The 18,726-nt window shown below is 36.1% G+C and overlaps 1 protein-coding gene across 1 annotated transcript in view; it reads left to right on the top strand.

Moving 5' to 3' along the window:
* DNAH3 (dynein axonemal heavy chain 3) overlaps positions 1-18,726 on the top strand; it is a 66,653-nt gene that overhangs the window by 10,731 nt on the left and 37,196 nt on the right. Inside the window, exons 7-24 of the mRNA XM_065684313.1 lie at positions 339-528; positions 2,816-3,011; positions 3,855-3,980; positions 4,687-4,882; positions 6,166-6,345; positions 6,735-6,871; positions 7,027-7,132; positions 7,687-7,865; positions 8,580-8,764; positions 10,067-10,190; positions 10,760-10,913; positions 12,594-12,738; positions 13,011-13,222; positions 13,547-13,638; positions 14,084-14,198; positions 14,782-14,898; positions 16,143-16,322; positions 18,090-18,226. Coding sequence (XP_065540385.1) covers positions 339-528; positions 2,816-3,011; positions 3,855-3,980; positions 4,687-4,882; positions 6,166-6,345; positions 6,735-6,871; positions 7,027-7,132; positions 7,687-7,865; positions 8,580-8,764; positions 10,067-10,190; positions 10,760-10,913; positions 12,594-12,738; positions 13,011-13,222; positions 13,547-13,638; positions 14,084-14,198; positions 14,782-14,898; positions 16,143-16,322; positions 18,090-18,226 — 2,771 coding nt within the window. The remainder of the gene's footprint in view (positions 1-338; positions 529-2,815; positions 3,012-3,854; positions 3,981-4,686; positions 4,883-6,165; positions 6,346-6,734; positions 6,872-7,026; positions 7,133-7,686; positions 7,866-8,579; positions 8,765-10,066; positions 10,191-10,759; positions 10,914-12,593; positions 12,739-13,010; positions 13,223-13,546; positions 13,639-14,083; positions 14,199-14,781; positions 14,899-16,142; positions 16,323-18,089; positions 18,227-18,726) is intronic.

The raw sequence follows: 18,726 nt of genomic DNA, 5'->3' as shown, positions 1-18,726 counted from the left end.
ATATTGTCAATTCCTTTCATAGTTCTCTTTCTAGCTACTCAGTCTGTTTTTTGTTCTAATGGGTTTGCAAGTAGAAGGACCTTCCCAAATTCTTAACCTCTCACATTGTTGGCTAGTACTTCAGTGACGGGTAATTTAATATGCTGCACTCAGCTCTACTGGTATATACACTTACATCAAAACAGGTGGAAGTGTAAAAATGTCAGGCACTGGCAGTGATTTAAAAAGATTCAAGTGCAGAAAAGGTTCAAGTGATAGAAAAGCTAAAAATGTTTTGTAGTAAATTCATTATCATAAAATTAATACAATAAACATAATATTTTTACCATCATTTTTAGCGGTACTGTTACTACATAAATAATGGAGTGCGGGAAGACATGCTGGCACCTCAGGATAAGGAAGTGATTAATGCAATTTTAAAGCATATTCCAGCTCACATTCTTGCTAACCCAAACCTGGAGGATTTACGTGCAAATTTGAAAGAAGAGATTAAGGCTGACTATTATATCAACCTCATGAAAGCCATTGGTAAGACTCAAAAACTCTTAGCAACTCAGAGTATGTAGACATCTATTGCACTTTAAAAGCAAGTCTGCATTCTATTCTTAGCACCCATGAAGAATTCTTTTGGGGTCAGTAGAACTGCAGTAGATACCTGAGAGAATATAATCTACGATCATACTACATAGCATTCCAGTTTCAACAAATATCTATTTACTAAACTGTACATCCATTACTTAAATGTAGTCATTTCTAAATTCAGTAGCTCTGGGTGCATAGAATTGTTTTGGCCATACTTATACAATTTCCCATTCCTGATGCGAATCCAAATCACATTCAAAATGCATAATTCTGCATCATAAGGTGTATAAAGGGGATTGATCAAATGATGGAGTTCAAAGAGTAATCATAGAATCATAGAATAGTTAGCTTTGGAAGGGACTTTAAGATCATCTAGTTCCAACCCCCCTGCCTCACGCTAACCCATGTCACCCAAGGCTCTGTCCAACCTGGCCTTGAACACCGCCAGGGGTGGAACATTCACAACTTCCTTGGGCAACCCATTCCAGTGCCTCACCACCCTTACAGGAAAGAACTTCTTCCTTATATCCAATCTAAACTTCCCCTGTTTTAAGTTTTAACCCGTTACCCCTTGTCATATCACTACAGTCCCTAGTGAAGAGTCCAGCATCCTTTTAGGCCCCCTTCAGATACTGGAAGGCTGCTATGAGGTCTCCACACAGCCTTCTCTTCTCCAGGCTGAACAGCCCCAAGTTCCTCAGCCTGTCTTCATACGGGAGGTGCTCCAGTCCCCTCATTATCCTTGTGGCCATCCTCTGGACTTGTTCCAACAGTTCCATGTTCTTTTTATGTTGAGGACACCAGAACTGCACACAATACTCCAAGTGAGATCTCACAAGAGCAGAGTAGAGGGGCAGGATCACCTCCTTCGACCTGCTGGTCACGCTCCTTTTGGTGCTCCTTTTGATCATCTTAGTTTCTAGCAAAGAAATTAGGTAAGAAATTAGGAAGACATTGTGACTATAAAGACCCTGAAGCGCTGTAGCAGATTATTCACTGATGAATGTGGTTTGATTCATTGATGAATGATGCTTTGAAGTGCATGATAGACAAATACCCATTATCACATTATCAGTAGTCAAAGTATATTTGATCCTGATGTGGGGAGAGGGTAATCTAGGCTATTTTAATATATACTTCCCATGCTAATTTTTCTGTTACTCTGTAGTAAGTCAGTGGTACTGATTAACAGACAAATTCATCTGTCCATCAACTCCAGTGAAATCGTATGTGACACTGGGATCATGTCACAAGTTAAAATAAATTCATTTAAGATATTACACGATTAAAGAAAATCAGATGATACATTTATCTTCATGATCACACTGCTCATGTTAAAAAATAGAAGAACATGATAAATGAATAAATACAAATTGATGTCATAATCCTTGAAATTCAGTAGTGCCCATCTGAAAGGGAATGTGAAAGAGATAGCACTGTAGAACATGAGATTTTTCTATTTACTTTACAGTACTCTTTCAGTTTTCTTGGGTTTTCCACATGTGAAGTAATTCCTTTCAATTTTCTTAAGTATGTTGATCAATAAGTAGGTTGTGGCCTCTCATTCATGACAGCATAAAAATGAGAGATTGAAGTTTTCATTCTGCCTTCTATAGTCTTTGGTATCTTTCTAAATACCCTTTAATCTGGCTTTTATCAATGTCATGATTTTAGTGTTTGCGGTCCCTAATGTCTACAAGGGGTGATGAGTCCACTTCTCAGCTTTTGTTAGTCTTGTACATAATGGGCCGTTGGTTGAAACTGGTAACACATAAGTTTTGGCACTTAGAAGATCATAGTCAGCCCTTTGAATGTCATATCCTTCCTAGATGCAATAGATGTTTCATAATATTTCTGTGTTTCACAAATGTTTAAGCAGCCTTTTAGAAATCATCCTTGAAGATATTTCCACTTTTGGTTTATGGACAAGGTGTTGAAACACAAAACAGACCTTCAAGAGGAAAGACAGAACAAAAAGCCCTTTCTTCTGCCTCCATTTTTAGAATCAGGAGCAATTCCTGTTTTCTTTTCCTGAAATAACTCTTTAGTCAAATTGCTAATTTGATTATTGTGCTATATTTCATCCTGAAAACACATAAATTACTATATGACAGTGTGTAAGTTTTAAGTGTGCAGAATTCTACAACTTCCTGAACTACAGAGATCCTGTGTTTTCATGTGAAGGTTTTGACCATACATGCAGTCTCACCATGATACATATGATTTGTTCTAGTTGATTACATCTTGATGGATCCAGCTGAGAAAGAGAGACTGCTTATTGGAAGTACCCCACGCCCCTTTCCCCAGAGAGTTGTCCGCGCACCAGTCCCATGGCACAGCTCTTACATAGAAGCGAAAAGCTGGAATGAAAGGAATCTATTCGTAGTGAATCCGTTGATGCCCACTTTGCAACAGCTCTGGCTTTCTCAGTAAGATGTCTTGTCATACAACATTAATTAAATTGGGAATGTGTTTATTTTATGGCTTGCTTGCAGAGTGTATCTCGCAGCATACGTTACAGAGATTCTGGAGGAGCCACTGGAGAGAAAGTGGCAAAATCTATTCTGTTTTTGAATTTATTTTTTTCCCCCCGAGCTTGTAAGAATTTCAACATAAAATGGTTGTTTCTTGCAGACTCTGAAGCATGTCTTGCATGTCCACAGTAAAGAATGAATAACTTCATGCTATGAAAAGATAACCTGTTTTGTTAAAGTTGTTATCCTTAAATAAAGATTCAGTGCTCAAGTATTGGAATTCTCATCTTGATTCCTGAAATTAACAAAATAAACTCTTAAAATTGAGAATCTTTCCAATGTCTGTAGTTAGAAGTTGTTCTGGGGACTTCTGAAAATTGCAATGTTTTCTTATGAAGTTAGATACGGCAGTTAGTAATCCTGAGAGCTGGTTTTGCATTTAAGTAACACTTGTAGGAATTCAGCCTGCATACGCTAACAAATCTAGGAAAACAACAAGAAAATATTCATTCATTTTAGCAAAGAATGCACACAATTTTAAATATAACAAGTACCAAATGAAACTTGTGAAGCCTTCTATGATTGCCAATAGCAAAAAAACCCCACCATTAGAAGTGCACTTTTTGGGCAGCCTAGCAATAAAGTAATATGCATCAATGAAATTATATTATTAGTGTTTATAAATACATATGAGATCTTCCTGACTATATTTCATTGTGGGTTTTTTTTTTTGTTTGTTTGTTTTTTCTTTTTTAAACAGAATTCTGTAACATATGTACTATTTTTTCACTTCCACAGGTATAGTCACCTAAGGTTTGTTCGTACTGAAGAAATCCTTTCTGGAAACCTGCCACTGTTGCCTGGTGATTTCAAGGAGGTTATTCAAAGACATTGTGTGGAAGCTCATGATATTCTTCAGAACAAGTCAGTGCCAACTGTAGTAACAGTAGATAAATAGAGTGCTTTAAGCTCTGATTTACGTGAAGCTCCCTTTTTAAAACAGACCTTAGACTGAGATCACACTAGTCCCAACTGCAAGGCTGTCAAAACAAAGGGGCTAAAGAGAGGAGAGGAATAAACATCTGAGTGCTGAAACAGCAATTGAAATGCAAGAATGCTTGTACACAAGCAAATGGGAATAAACTGACTCTGAATAAATGTAGACTGGAAATTGGAAGGTTTCTACCGATGAGAGGGTGGAGCCTAAATCTATAAAAACAGTGACAGGAAACCTGACTTCTTTAATAAATGAAACTGATCAGTTTAAGAAAGAGATTAGATGAGGTAATTGCCCATGATATAAGGTGACTGCATTCTGCCACCTGAGATCTCTTCCAAACTTAAGTTTGCCACTTAATGCTAAATAATTTAATATCATCATTAGTATTTTGTCTATTAATATTAATTTAAAATAATAGTAGGGGTCCTTGTAACACAATCACTTAGCTTAAAAGCTCAGGTTTCCTCTAAGTTCTGGTAGGTACAATTTTGTTTGCCATCTAGTTGACAATTCTCTGCTAGCCCTTTGAATTTTGCTCATTCTTTGAGTAATTTCTGAGCTTAGATTTCGGTGCAAGGAGCAAAGTAAGACTAAGATGCTTTTAAAAACTTTGTTAATATTTCATTGTAGCTGGATCCCAACTTGTGCATCCATTTTCCGTGATCAGAAAAGAGAATGGCTTCATTTTGCTCCTAAAAATGACTGTGATTCTTCTGAGCAAGTTGAAAGCTATTTTTATTCAGTGGCAAGTCTAATGTCATTACAATTACGTGAGATGGTTGTTAACTCCTTAGAAGATCTTCTTGCATTTTTTATGATCCACAAGGTATATGACGTTAAGCATGTCTATAATTTTCAGTACTACATAGAGATAATAATTCATCTAGCCATAAATTGTGATGTTCTTTGAAGGCTGAAATATCCCAGATAGCTCTTGCCTCCGTAAGAAAGGGCTGTATCCTTCGAACAGTTGTACATACTATCAGATTTTTTCTGCATGGTCAAGAACTACGTACTTGAATAATTTGCAGGGTTGGGGTTGCAACTAGCTGTTTATAGGTTCCAACTCTTATCTTGAGGGCTGTGCATAACACACGTTTTGCTGAAAACACATGAATAGAATTATAGATTCTTAGAACAGTTTGGGTTGGAAGGGACCTTCAAAAGTCATCTAGTCCAACCCCCCTGCAATAAGCAGATTAATCCCATTTGAAGTCAAAAGTGTGCATAGTCATACATGTAACCCTTGACAGAAGTAATTTCTGTATGTGGTTTCAGTCTATACCTAATGAGTAGCTTGTATTATTTCAAGTAATGCACATGATTATAATAATAATTATAATACACTGTGAGAATTTTTACAACTGTTTTGGCTATGATAAAGTTGCCTCAGTGGAAATGAGTTCTTTAAATTACCCAGAAGCTACTATGATAGACAAGCCAAACATATTTAAACAGAGTAAATGTGGCAGATTAAATACCGCATTACAGCCAGAGGATCACACTTTATACTGTATGCTGTCAAACTGCATGCTAAGCCTTGTGTCTGAGTGATGATGGTGTTGCTGATGGTTGGGTTTTTTTTAGGGGTTTTTTGGTCTTGTGGGATATTTTTGGTTTGAGGTTTTGGGTGTTTTTTCTGTTTTTGTTTTTTGTTGTTGTAAATCATGATAGAATCTACATGGCAAGTTTAGTTGTGGACTCAAAGGCAATATGAAGGTAAGGCAGTTCTTACTACCATACAAGGTATTTAAAAAAAAATAAAATAAGGCAACAGTACCTTGTGTTTTAATCTAGATTTTATTTCTGATAGACCTTATGGATATATTTTTGTTCTTCATGGTAATTAGTGCTTTACTTCTGTTCCTTAAGGGAAAATCAAGGCAATTAGGCTTAAATCTAGTTTCTGAATTCCAACTTTTATAGATTCATTTAGGATTTGGCATCTTGAAATTTAGTGTATTGGGGGATCGGTGTTTTGAATAAAATCAGGGTAGAATGTCTCATTGGTGCTGTGTAGTTAAGAGATTTGGGGGAGTTTGACTCTTAAAAATTATTATAGTTATAGCTGATTCTTTGACATGAACAATTTTAATTCTTTTCCCTAAGGATGGAAGTGATTTTCCAGAACCATATCAAGAACTGCAGTTCTTTATACCTCAGATACTAACAGTCAAACTCCATGTGGAAGACCCCAAGATTGTCTTTGAGCCACCTTTGAAAGAATGTTGGGATTTAATCAGTCATTGCTTCAGGGAAATCCTGCATAGTGCTGCGGACCTTCCAAAGGTACTGGATAAGTTATAACTGCATACAAAATACCATATGAATAAAATATGGCTATGATATATGAATGAAGCAGAAAGCTGACAAATAAAAGATAAAGGTGAGGGCTGTGTATCATGAATTGTGTTAAATTCTGTGATTGTAGACGATAGCATAGGAATTGTTCTTTTTCAGAGTCAAGCTTTATTAAAGCCTTGATTTGATTTTCATATAGAGTTCACAAGCAAACTATGAATGTAACAAAATGTTAATTATGAATCAGAGCCTTTTCACATTAAAGTGTATTTTTATGAAATACTTAATGTTTTTGAAGTGGTGGGCGAATAGGTAATAGAGCACCTTATTTCCTCTGTGGTATGCATAATTACAGTATTTGCAATGGTTCTCTTTAGGTAGAAAAACTTCTGTTTCCAGAATTAAAAAGAGATGATCTCATTCTCCATACAGTCAAACCAGAGGAATCATTATTTTTAGAGTATGTGAAAAAACTTGAGAAGATCTTTGAGAGCAACATACTTGGTCCACAGAAGTAAGTTTTGGATGTTAACTCTGTTGCCCATCCAAATCCTCAGATTCATAACACTGTGCATTTGATTCAAACAATTTGAGTTGATTTGTTTCTTATTATAGAGAATCTTCACATTGGAATCTTACGAGGTTTTTATGTGATTTTCTGTGTTTAAGGTATTTAAACGTGTACAGGAAATATAGCAATCTTTTGAATGGCAACGCACAGCAAGATGTCACAGATTTCTTGCAAGGAGATTTTTCTTTAGAAGATTTAAGTGAGGTAATTATGTAACTGACAACTTCTGCATGTTGATACAGCAGCTAATGCATCACACTTGACTTCCTAATCCGTTGCCTAAAGAACTCCTATTCAGATCACTTGTTTCTCCCTTTGGAATACTAGGGAAGCCATATCAATTTACATAGCTCCTTACTGTAAGGTTGCTGTGCAAATGTAGAAGGAGGTTTCTTTAGGGCCACCTTCTATGGGTTTTGCTGGGTCTATACTAGAAGTCCAGTGGAAGCCTTCCCAGAATATTCAGTGAATCTGTAGCTTGCTGGTCTTTTGACTTTCTTGTCCTTAGTAAGTCGTGTCTACTTTTATTATCTGCATTCCTGAGTTGTGGTATTCCTTAATATAGCATATTGTTAAGCAAAACTTCCAGCCATGGAATCTGTGGATAAGAGATGAGCTCTAGAAAGATAAAAAATAGTTGCTCCTTCTTCTGTTTGGAATATTTTATCAATTTGCTGGATGGGAAGTAATTAGTTGTTTAGTATTTTTCTTCTATGACTTTAAGGAAAAATAACAAATGTATGATTTTCCATTTGTAGAAGATTGACAGCTTTACAAATCTGAAAAGAGAGATTGCTTCCATGCATGTCACTGTTCCTCTGGCCATGTTCTGTCTGGATGCTTTACAGCTGAATGAGGAACTCTGCAATCGGACCCAAAATCTTAAGGATAGATTGATTGAATTTGAAGTCACAGTAAACAGGGAGTTAAATAAAAGGTACGTGTTGTGAGCATGCACGATTCTTGCTGTCTGTGTGGACTGATGCTGTAAATCTGTGAGTGAGATAAATTTCTACACTTGCTGGGTTTCTAGAGCTCACTAGATGTGCAAGGCCACCAAAGTGGGTGTTTAACAGGAACAGAAATACTTGTAAATAAATATCTAACTTAGTCTGTGGAGGCTGTATGTAGATATTAGACTGGAAAAACGCCCTTGTTCTTTCCTCCTTTACTGACCTAGGATTTGGGTTGAGGTGCTTGCTTCCCCTGCTGGTGTCTAGCTAAAGCTACATGGAGAATGGACTATGCAGCTGCATTTGTCTTGTCCCTGACATTTTTTTCCCTTTTTTTTCTTTTCTTTTTTTTCTTCTATTTTCTTGGGAAGGAAATTCTATAGGAAGGAAACATTCATATGCTGTTACTTGTAATTTGAAACCAACTTGCTAATCATTCTAGTATATATAAATTCTCATGAAAATATGTAAATATATAAGCATGTATATTATTATAGATACATAAACATATATAAAATACATATAACAACATAACTGATTGTACAGAGTAAAATAGCATCCTTTATAAATGTGTATCTGAATAGTTAATTTATGAATAAGTTTAATATTCTTCTTTAAAAGACAAATTTCATTAACAAGACCTTGCATCTCTCTTCACTTATGATCCAAGTGATGTGTTTGTTTTCTTTTTGTTGTAGAATTTGTGGTGAATATAACTTGATTGCAGGGAGAATGAATGAGCTTCCCATGAATACTGTAGAGCTAGTAGAGTACGATGCGTACTTAAAGAAATCCAGTGAAGTTACTGTTGTCAAACTGAGATGTGAGGTAGCTGAAACAGCACGCAGAATGGAATTCCTCATGGATTATGCTTTTCTTTCTGGTATGTCTCAATTACAGAATATAAAAATCTCCATATGAAAATATTTATATATAGGTATTAGTCTCTGCATGCATAAATGTTGCATCTTCTAGAATGCTAATGGAAAGCTCCAAACCAGGCAGAAACAAAGTTTAAAGAATTTAGTAAAAGCAGAAATGTACCAATGCAGGAAGGAATGGTTAGAAATAGCATACAGCACAGACAGATTTTTTTTTTTCTGTGGTTTAGAGAATGTCTTAGATATTGTCAGATTGATGTAATGTTATCTGTCCCAATGGTGTTACACCTTTACGTTATTCAACAATAAGTCTTGAGTGAAATACCATTAAAAAAGCTATGTCTTGAAGACTCTAGGACAGCTTTTGGAAATTACTAAAGTGAGAACTTTCATCTCTACAGTTGAGTATTTGATCAGTGGAGGCATTTTGTTGTTTTGCTACCATGGTTTGTTCATGGTTGATACAAAGGTTATTTGCCAAGATGCAAGAAGCATCTGTAGACGTTGTGTTTAGTTTGCACTTCTGATATTATTTGCCATACATAAAACCAAAAAGCAGTTATTTATATGCATGCTTACCCATTTTAGTGGCAGGGTTATCCTTTCTTCTTAAGGAGAATACAGTCTCAGATCAGAAACAACTAGGATATGCCATGTTTATTACAATTTATTTATGATAAAAATTAGTATGTGTATGGAAGCCAGAGCATTTTCTATTATATTCTGGACTGGAGTGTTTGCATGTGCAGTATTTCATAATTGTATGTTCTTTGTAACTGAGTTTATAGGCACATGTCCTGCAGTTAGTTATAATGAACTAAGTGCAATGAACAGACAACTATGATGATAGAGATATCTGCTCAATATAGTTATTATTCCCTAGCTTTTGTGAATAACTCAGCATTTACACATTGTGCACTAAAAACAGTCTAAACTTTACTTTCATCCACCTTAGGTAGGTATATTATACATATTTAGTTAGGAATGATCTGTCTCTGTGTGTAGTTGAACGGAATTAATATTCTTTCTGATTTTCTCTGCCTAGCTAGGGTCTTATTCAGAGAATTTCACGTTATTTACTTGATTTTAGATTTTTACTATCAATCTAACTTGCTTTCGGGAACAGTTCTCTTTTCAGTGAAGATAATTCAGCTAGCAGCTTAAAATTTGTAGATTCTTAGACAGCTTATTGCTAAATGCAGTTGTAGCTATTTTCCTTACTCTTCACAATGGTCATTATATTGGATCATTGGTAAAAAGGTAATTTTTAAAAGGTAATTTCTGAAAGATGTTTTTTGTTTCAGATGATGACATATACCTGAATAGCACAATTTTCCGTTGGCCTAGTCAGATTGAGATAATCTTTGATAACAGCAGATATGAGTTGGCTAACAAGAGGAAGCGTATAGAGAAGGCTTTGCTTGAAAGGTATGGTGTTAACACATTTTCTTTCACTGGGTATTTTTTAAAGAAAATAAAAGTTTCATTGTCAGTAAAAGGGAAATAATGTCAAAAAAAGGCAAACTTGGAAGGCAGCTGAGAAAGTAAGAAATAAACCTTTTTATAGTATTACGGAAATTTCAGGAAAATACTGCTGTTAAGGGGGGATTAGAATATTCCTACACTTAAATAGGTCTGAAAGGAGGAATTAAGGATGTTGCTGGAATAGTCATAATTTTTATCTTCGTATGTTGCTTTGTACAGCATTGCAAATAATTTTGCTAGATTATTTTCACTCTTCCTTTATTTCCTCCAGGTAGTAAAGATAGCAAATACAAGTAAATCGATTAGTAGTTTTGAAAATTATCATTGAAATCTAATCCTATGAACTGCATAGTATTGATATAATTGATCAGTGAGTTTTCACTGGCATCTGTATTTACTTTAGTATTGAGAACAGATTTCATTTGACAGTGCCTGTTACAATTAATAAAATATTTGAAACCTGAAGAGGAAAGAAACAGAACATCATATTACCTTAGCTATCTTTACCTTAGGTGTTCTCAGTTTGAGGAAGCTCTTGAAAGTTATAATAGAGAAGTAGAAAGCTTCAAAAAGCGGGGTATGATGACCACAGAAGAAATGAAGAACAACACTGAGAAATTTAAAGAGTTAAATAAGAATCTAAATAATGCACTAACAGAATATGAGGTTAGTATTTATTAGTCAAGTATGGAATGGGTTGCAATGTGCTGGATGAGCTGAAGTTTGGTTCCTGCCTTTGTTGTTTTCAGGGTTTGGGCCATATGTTATCAAGATGGCTTTAAAATTTCCAAATTCAAAACCATGTGGCAGATATCTTCTTGTCCCTACATGCTGAGTTGTCCCTACTGCTGAGTTGAAGAGGAAGTTTCCTGGGGGAAAAAAGTTTAGTTTTAAGTTGAAATACTGAATTTCAGTGTTTCCAAGCAGTAAGTAATAGGAGGATGCTATTCATGGAAAACAGATTTTTTTTCTGTCAGTGATGGCAGGAACAGAATGCTAGAGGAGTGGCATTTTCCCTGAACCATCCTTTGTGCTGCTGTAGCTATGTTTTCAGTCCCCCTACTTGTCCTCCAATTAAAACCAAATGTGTTTTGACTGTATGTATCATTTCCAGAAGTTGCCTATAGGTATTAAATATATTAGATCACAGAAAGGGATGTTTCAAATCCTAGATGATCAAGATTCCTTAATTCTAGTCAGGGCTCTCCATCTGGTGTACTGTGTGTTTCTAGGCTGAATAGTTTGCCTTAGCTGTGCCTCTGCTGGGAAAAGAGAACAGGTACCTTTGAGAGATCTCACAGGCATTGTGAGGTTTAATTAATCTTGTAAATCATAGTGAGACAATGAGCTTTCAGCATATATGGAGCCTTAAGGATCAAGATTTTAATTAAGTCCTGCTCAAAAGAGAAAATTGAGCCAATTAAATGAGTTCAGAATTTAGAAAAATTGCTAGTCCTACATAACAACACTAAAACTGATTTAAAGGCATCCAGTATATTTAATTAGTGTGAGTTAGGAGCCCTGATATATTGCTATAGGAAGATCAGAATAAGTAATTGAGTTTCTTAATACATGATCACAATGAGGGCTGTATCCATACAAATTACATGACAATGAGCTTAGAGGATACATGAAGTTAAAAATTATCTTGGAATGTGGATCCTTACATTTCTGTGCCTGCATCACACACTGAATGATTAAAAGTTTTCTGTAAGGTCTGTTTGCACTGTAAAAGCACAGCCTGAAACAGTCTGAATTCAGTGTTTTCATTTCAGACAGCCTTTCTCTGTGCTTACCTCCCTACCTGTAACATGAAGAAGGGAGTACTTTTTTTTAATCTAAATCTTTGCACATTGATTTATACTGTAAAGTCTTTTGGACAAAAAACCATATCTTACCATGAATAAGCACAGCACAGCAATCAGTATATGTTTTGGTTGGAGCTCCCAGATGTTTCTGTAATAGGAAAAAAAACAATCACAAGTAAAACCAATTCCTGTAAGCCTATATGACTGAGGAGCTTACATCCAGATTTCAAAGTGAGTTGGTAACTTATGAGCCTTGGTTTCATTGAATACCACGGTACATTATCTTTTTCTAAAATATATGCAGATTTTTTAATTATTTGAGTAGTGAAAGATACCAACAAATAACTAGGTGGGGAGGGGGGGTGATTCAAGAGCATAGTTACCTTATTTACCTAAAATTCACAGGCACAAATCTACAAATCTGCCTGCTTTATGACATGTAAAAAAAAATATATTCAATATTTCCTATTTAAAAGTTTAAAAAACAGTAGGAATTTTTGATGGAAATAAGATTATTGTTATTTTTCCTCTCTTAAAGGCTATTAATAAAGAAGAGGAGTTACTTCAGTTGACCAAGAGTCAGTTTCCTCTACTGCAAACTGTAATTGCAAACAAACAACCCTTTGAGCAGCTTTGGACAACAGCATATAGTTTCCGTACCAAATCTGAGGAGTGGATGAATGGTGAGGCTTTGGTGTTCATTGATGAAATGTGTAATTTTCTGTTAGTTAAGTAGAAGCTGAAAGGTTCATTAGTTGTGAGAAAATAATTTTCAATAAATAAATGCTGTTAAGCAGTGTGAAACGGTGACTTGGATTTTGTTACAAAAAATTATTTTAATGCATGATTGATTTCCAGTTAAAGGAGAATGATTATAAATACCAGTAAATAAACCACCATGGAAATCTTCTTGGGCTGATGTGCCTGCTGTGCATTTTTATACTGTTGTATTCAGGATCAATCCAGATGTTGAATGCTGAAGAAATTACTGAAGAAGTTGGAAATATGTGGAGCACTATGTACAAGCTCACTAAGAGTTTTCCAGATCTGCCTCAGCCTAGACGCTTAGCAGAAACTATGAAATTTAAACTTGATAAATTTAAACTGCATCTTCCTGTCCTGTCAGTTGCCTGCAATCGTGGAATGAGGGAGAGACACTGGGAGCAGGTACTTTAAACTCTGCTGTAACCATGGAAGTATTCTGCCACAGAAACTGACAGTTCAATGTACTATTCCATATATTCCATTCTGTGAAATACAGTAATACTTCTGTATTTCACAATAGGAAGATCCTTTATCCTGTCACATGATAGATCCAGTTTTGAAATCTGTAATGCTACAGGCAGGGTCTTCATTGCTTAATAATTTATGGTGGAAAAGCAAATTAGGGAGGTGTATTAATACTTCCTTAGCATTTATTTCCTGTCGTTTGAGAAGTCTGCTAGAAGCATGCATCCTGATAATAAAGTTTATTTTTTACTTTATTTTCAGATTAGTGAAATTGTAGGATGTGAGATCAAACCTGATGAAACTACTACTCTTAAAAACATACTGGATTTTGGACTCTCAAAATATATTGATAAGTAAGAAGCTGACTTTTAGAATTTAGAGTTCTCACTTTTTAGACAGTCACTATATTTCATATGTCAGATACCAAATATTAGTTTGTTTGGGGTTCTTCGTGTGCTGTAAGTACATGCTGTAAACTCAACTCTATTTTTATCAAGCTATGGATAGAACTATCAGTTGTTGTGTAGCACAGAGGTACCAAAACCCAGAGTCTTATTCCTAAAGCACTTATTTTGCACATTCAGAAATTTCTGTCTGTATTTATCTTCAACGTAATAGTAATATATCTGACTTGCTGAGCCTAAAAGTGTAAAAATGTTCCTTTAAATAAGAGTCTATGATATTACTAACAAATTCATATGAAAGGTAATCTGATACGCAACTCTCTCTACAACTGCTTCTTTTGCCTCTTCAGCTGTGTTGCAAAACATTTCAAAGATGTGTTTTATTTCAATTTAGGCTGGAACCTATTGGAGCAGCTGCAAGTAAGGAATATTCCTTAGCGAAAGCAATAGACAAAATGAAACAAGAATGGGCTAACGTGCAGTTCAGTCTGACAAAGTACAGGGATACTGTGAGTAAACACCAAATCTATATGTATATATTGTGGAAAAGAATTACTTTGATTCTGAATGCCAATTGAGAAATAATAGAGGGAGTATTAGAGGCTGATTCATTGTGGTATGATGGAAAGTGGCATCATATCCCAGAGCCTGGGCAAATACATATATTGCTATATATCGCCTTATATTTGGACCTAAGCATCTGGATAACTTGTGATCTCAACATATTCATCCTAACAAATCTGTAAGCCTGCGAGCTTCTTCAGTGTTGTAAGGGAAGCTGGACCAGTAATGAAATTTTAACTTGCCCAGAAGAAACAGGAACCACAGTGCAGAAGAATGAGTCAGAAGTCACCAGCATCCCTGGTTAGCTTCCCATTCACAAAACAACTTATCTCTTGACCTTTGACACAGAGATTTATAGCATGTATATTTCATATCTTCAAACGTGTTGCAAGCTTTCTCAATGCCTTGCTACTTTCTGAGATTCAGACATCATAGAGAAGGGGGAAACAGGAAGCTGAATGAGTGTGAGGTTGAAGAGCGGTGAAATAAAGCAACTATTTGCCTTGTCAAAATGTGATGTATTTACAGGACACCAACATCCTGTCAGCAGTTGATGACGTCCAGTTTTTGCTGTATGATCACATTGTTAAAGTTCAGACAATGTGTGGCTCTCCCTTCATCAAACCAATAGAAGCTGAATGCCGGGTAAGGAAAAGCTGGTTTGAGCTTGCAAGTCTCATAATATGCTTTCCTGAAGTGCTTTATTTTGGCATGATAAGAAGTTACATAGTTTTAAGCTGTTTCTAAGAACACACATTCATATTTTTCTTCAAGAGCTTTGAATTTTAATGGTTTCCTGACAAAGGTATGTAAAGCTTGCTTTACAGCTACAGAAATTTGCTAATCTAGGCGTTATACGCATCAGGTTTTTGTTGAGTGTCTGGGGAATGGGTCAGTTGATTTAAACAAATCCTGCTGTGTTGTGTAAAAAGGCATAGGTCTGTCAGTTATAATAGATAATTTATTTCTAATCCCCTGGTATTGATCCATTGAAGTTTCAAAGTCTTTTTAGCTGTTCTACTATTTTGTAAACATGTGGTCTTCGTTAAAGATAATGAATTTCTAATAGGAAGGCTGTGCAGAAAGCAGATGTCTTTCCCATCTATATTTAATACCACTTTTTCTGGCCTAAAGGTGGTGATTTGTAAGCAATGCTAAGACCTAAATTCTATTATTTCCTGTGGATTTTAGCCAAATTGTGGGTAAAGCTGAGTTCTGTTTTCCAGTAGAGCTGGTGAAATGAAAGGGAATGGTTAATACAGAGTTACTTCAAGAGTCTTCATGTACCTCTTGCAGAATAATGAACAATACAGGCTGACTCTGTTTTCTTCCTGCAGTATATTCCCTTGCAGATCTCTTACACTGTAGACTGTCAAAGTCAGAAAAGCAATGCTGTCTGAAATTTTTATTCAGAAAGAATCTTTCTCTATTTTTAAAACAGATTTGTTCTGCTAGAGTTGCATGAAATAGCTTTTTTAGGGGTCCAGAGATTGAACCAACTCTTTGTAGGGCCTGCAAGCTGATGTTTATTCAGTTTGCTGAATACCTTAAAAAGCTTTTATCCTTTCATTGCTGATAAGATAGAAAGCACACAAGTAGAATTAAAAGAAGAGATTCTGGATTGGCATGCTGCTTATCTCTGTACTTCTTAAGCAGTTCTCTCACGAATTACTGTAAAAAGTGCTAGCAAAAGAATTGATCTGTTGTTTGTAAGAAATATTCAGATGTTTATTAGTGTTTGGGGGTCCTTAATAAAATTTCTCCCTCCTTTAAAATCGTTTTTTTTTTCATTTGTTTGTTTCCTTTGAAGCCAAGCAACTCATGCTTTTTGATTCCTCAGTGTATTTCTTGATAGAATTTTGCTTAAATATTTAATGTTTTCATTACAGGCTTGGGAAGCTAAACTGTGTTTAATACAAGATATTGTAGATAGCTGGTTAAATTGTCAGGCAACATGGTTGTATTTGGAACCAATTTTTAGTTCAGAAGACATTATAGCTCAAATGCCTGAAGAGGGCAGAAAGTTTCAGATTGTGGATTCGTATTGGAAGGACATTATGGCACAAGTGGTAAGTTCTTGCCTTTAATCAAGCATGTATTTTTATGCACATCTGGTAACATGATTATTACTATCATGAAGATATACAGGCTTTTCTGGAGTTAGATACTCATATTTAAGTCACAAGAAGGTATAATACGGCGTGGAAAACCCTTACTAAAGCCCACCAATATCTAATCTTGCAGTAAAAGTGGTTGACTGTATCATTATTGCTTCAAGCATTCCTCTTTGGATACAGTTAGATTTTGCATTTGACTTTTAAGCTAAATAAAATGTATATTTTGCTTAAATTATTACTGCAATAAATGGGTTTGTTTTGCATATTATTTTTCTCTAATATGTGGTGACGTGGTTATTTGAATCTTAGGTGAATGTGTACTGTGATGGCAGTGTGTCAGGATAAGATAATGGGGATTGCAAGTGCAATTGGCTATCCTGTTAAGTTCCCTAACTGAGAAGTTGGGTAAGAGGACACTACTTGGTAGTGTGAGCTATTTGTCAAAAAAACATTTGGAGTGTGTAACTGTGTGATAAAGGTATTGAAATAATAGAACTAAATAGAAGTTGAGACCTGTCTAACAGCTCAGACTCCATCAATGATGAAGCCCATTCAGAAATAGGTGTATTCTTTCAAGTTAAGAGGAATGTTATCAGAAATTAAAGATGTGACCAAGATGGCAAAACCAGAGAATAATTGTCATAGAATCATAGAATAGGTAGGGTTGGAAAGAACCTTAAGATCATCAAGTTTCAACCCCCCTGCCATGGGCAGGGACACCTCCCACTAAACCATGCCACCCAAGGCTCTGTCCAGCCTGGCCTTTTAACGCTGCCAGGGATGGAGCATTCACAGCTTCCCTGGGCAACCCATTCCAGTGCCTCACCACCCTTACAGTAAAGAACTTCTTCCTTTTATCCACCCTAAACTTCCCCTGTTTAAGTTTGAACCCATCACCCCTTGTCCTATCACTACAGTCCCTAGTGAAGAGTCCCTCTTCAGCATCCTTTTAGGCCCCCTTCAGGTACTGGAAGGCTGCTATGAGGTCTCCACACAGCCTTCTCTTCTCCAGGCTGAACAGCCCCCAGTTCCTCAGCCTGTCTTCATACGGGAGGTGCTCCAGTCCCCTTATCATCCTTGTGGCCGTCCTCTGGACTTGTTCCAGCAGTTCCATGTTCTTTTTATGTTGAGGACACCAGAACTGCACACAATACTCCAAGTGAGGTCTCACAAGAGCAGAGTAGAGGGGCAGGATCACCTCCTTCGACCTGCTGGTCACGCTCCTTTTGATGCAGCCCAGGATACGGTTGGCTTTCTGGGCTGCGAGCACACACTGCTGGCTCATGTTCATTTTCTCATCAACCAACACCCCCAAGTCCTTCTCTGCAGGGCTGCTCTGAATCTCTTCTTTGCCCAGTCTGTAGCTGTGCCTGGGATTGCTCTGAGGCAGGTGTCATGTACCGTGGCTCTGTTTAACAGAACTTATTTGTGAACGGAGAAAAATATAACCAGCTCAATAAACAAGAGCAAGTAACAAAGATTTTAAGTCCTGTGGATATTTCATTGTTGCATTATTGTCTGTAAGGTTCAAATTGGTAAAAATGACAGTCTGCAAAGCAAAACTGTCAAATAATGCATACATATTTAATAACGTGGAGGCACACTACAAAGAAGAGTATATAGCTTTTTAGCCTCCTGCAACATATGTGATTGATGATAATAATTTTAATGTACAAACCTACTGCAAGCAATTTCTACTGTGTATTTGTTTTTACAAAGGTGAAGAGCACAAAGGTACTTGTAGCAACTGAACAACCGATGATGTTAGAGAGACTTCAGGAAGCAAATGCTCTCTTAGAAGATATTCAAAAGGGGTTGAATACTTACTTGGAGAAGAAAAGATTATTTTTCCCAAGGTAAATTAATTAAACAGGCCTAAGTTAGAGAGAAAAAGTCGAAAGCTCTTTCAAACCATCTCTGTTGAACTGAAAAGTCTCATTGTATAAATATGTGGGGGACAGTCCCATGCAACAAAAAATGAAAACCTGTTCTTTTCTTCAGACTTAATTAGTTTGCCTCAGCTCCAGCTGAATTTGCAATGCAATAGACAAATACGCAGAGGTGGGGAGGCAAAATCTCTCTAGCACAGCATAAACTTATGATTAGAAAGACATTATCTCTTACAGGGCATTTTTGAAGGAACTTGCTACCTTCCCATGGCTGATTAGCAATTATTTCTCTGCCCTGCCCTCCTTAGTTGTGCAGAGGTGTGTGATGTGTAGGAATTATATATGATTATGAGGAATAGAATTCTATGTTTTTACAAGGTACTTACTAGCTGCATAGATATATATGTTTTTTCCTTTATGAGTTTGAGAACCCCTCTTTCTTCCTCTGCATAAAATGATGGTTATAT

This window comes from Lathamus discolor, chromosome 6 (genome assembly GCF_037157495.1).
Source record: "Lathamus discolor isolate bLatDis1 chromosome 6, bLatDis1.hap1, whole genome shotgun sequence".
Lineage (NCBI taxonomy): Eukaryota > Metazoa > Chordata > Aves > Psittaciformes > Psittacidae > Lathamus > Lathamus discolor.
Note: the sequence above shows the minus strand (reverse complement) of the source record. Positions and strands in the feature narration are given on the sequence as shown.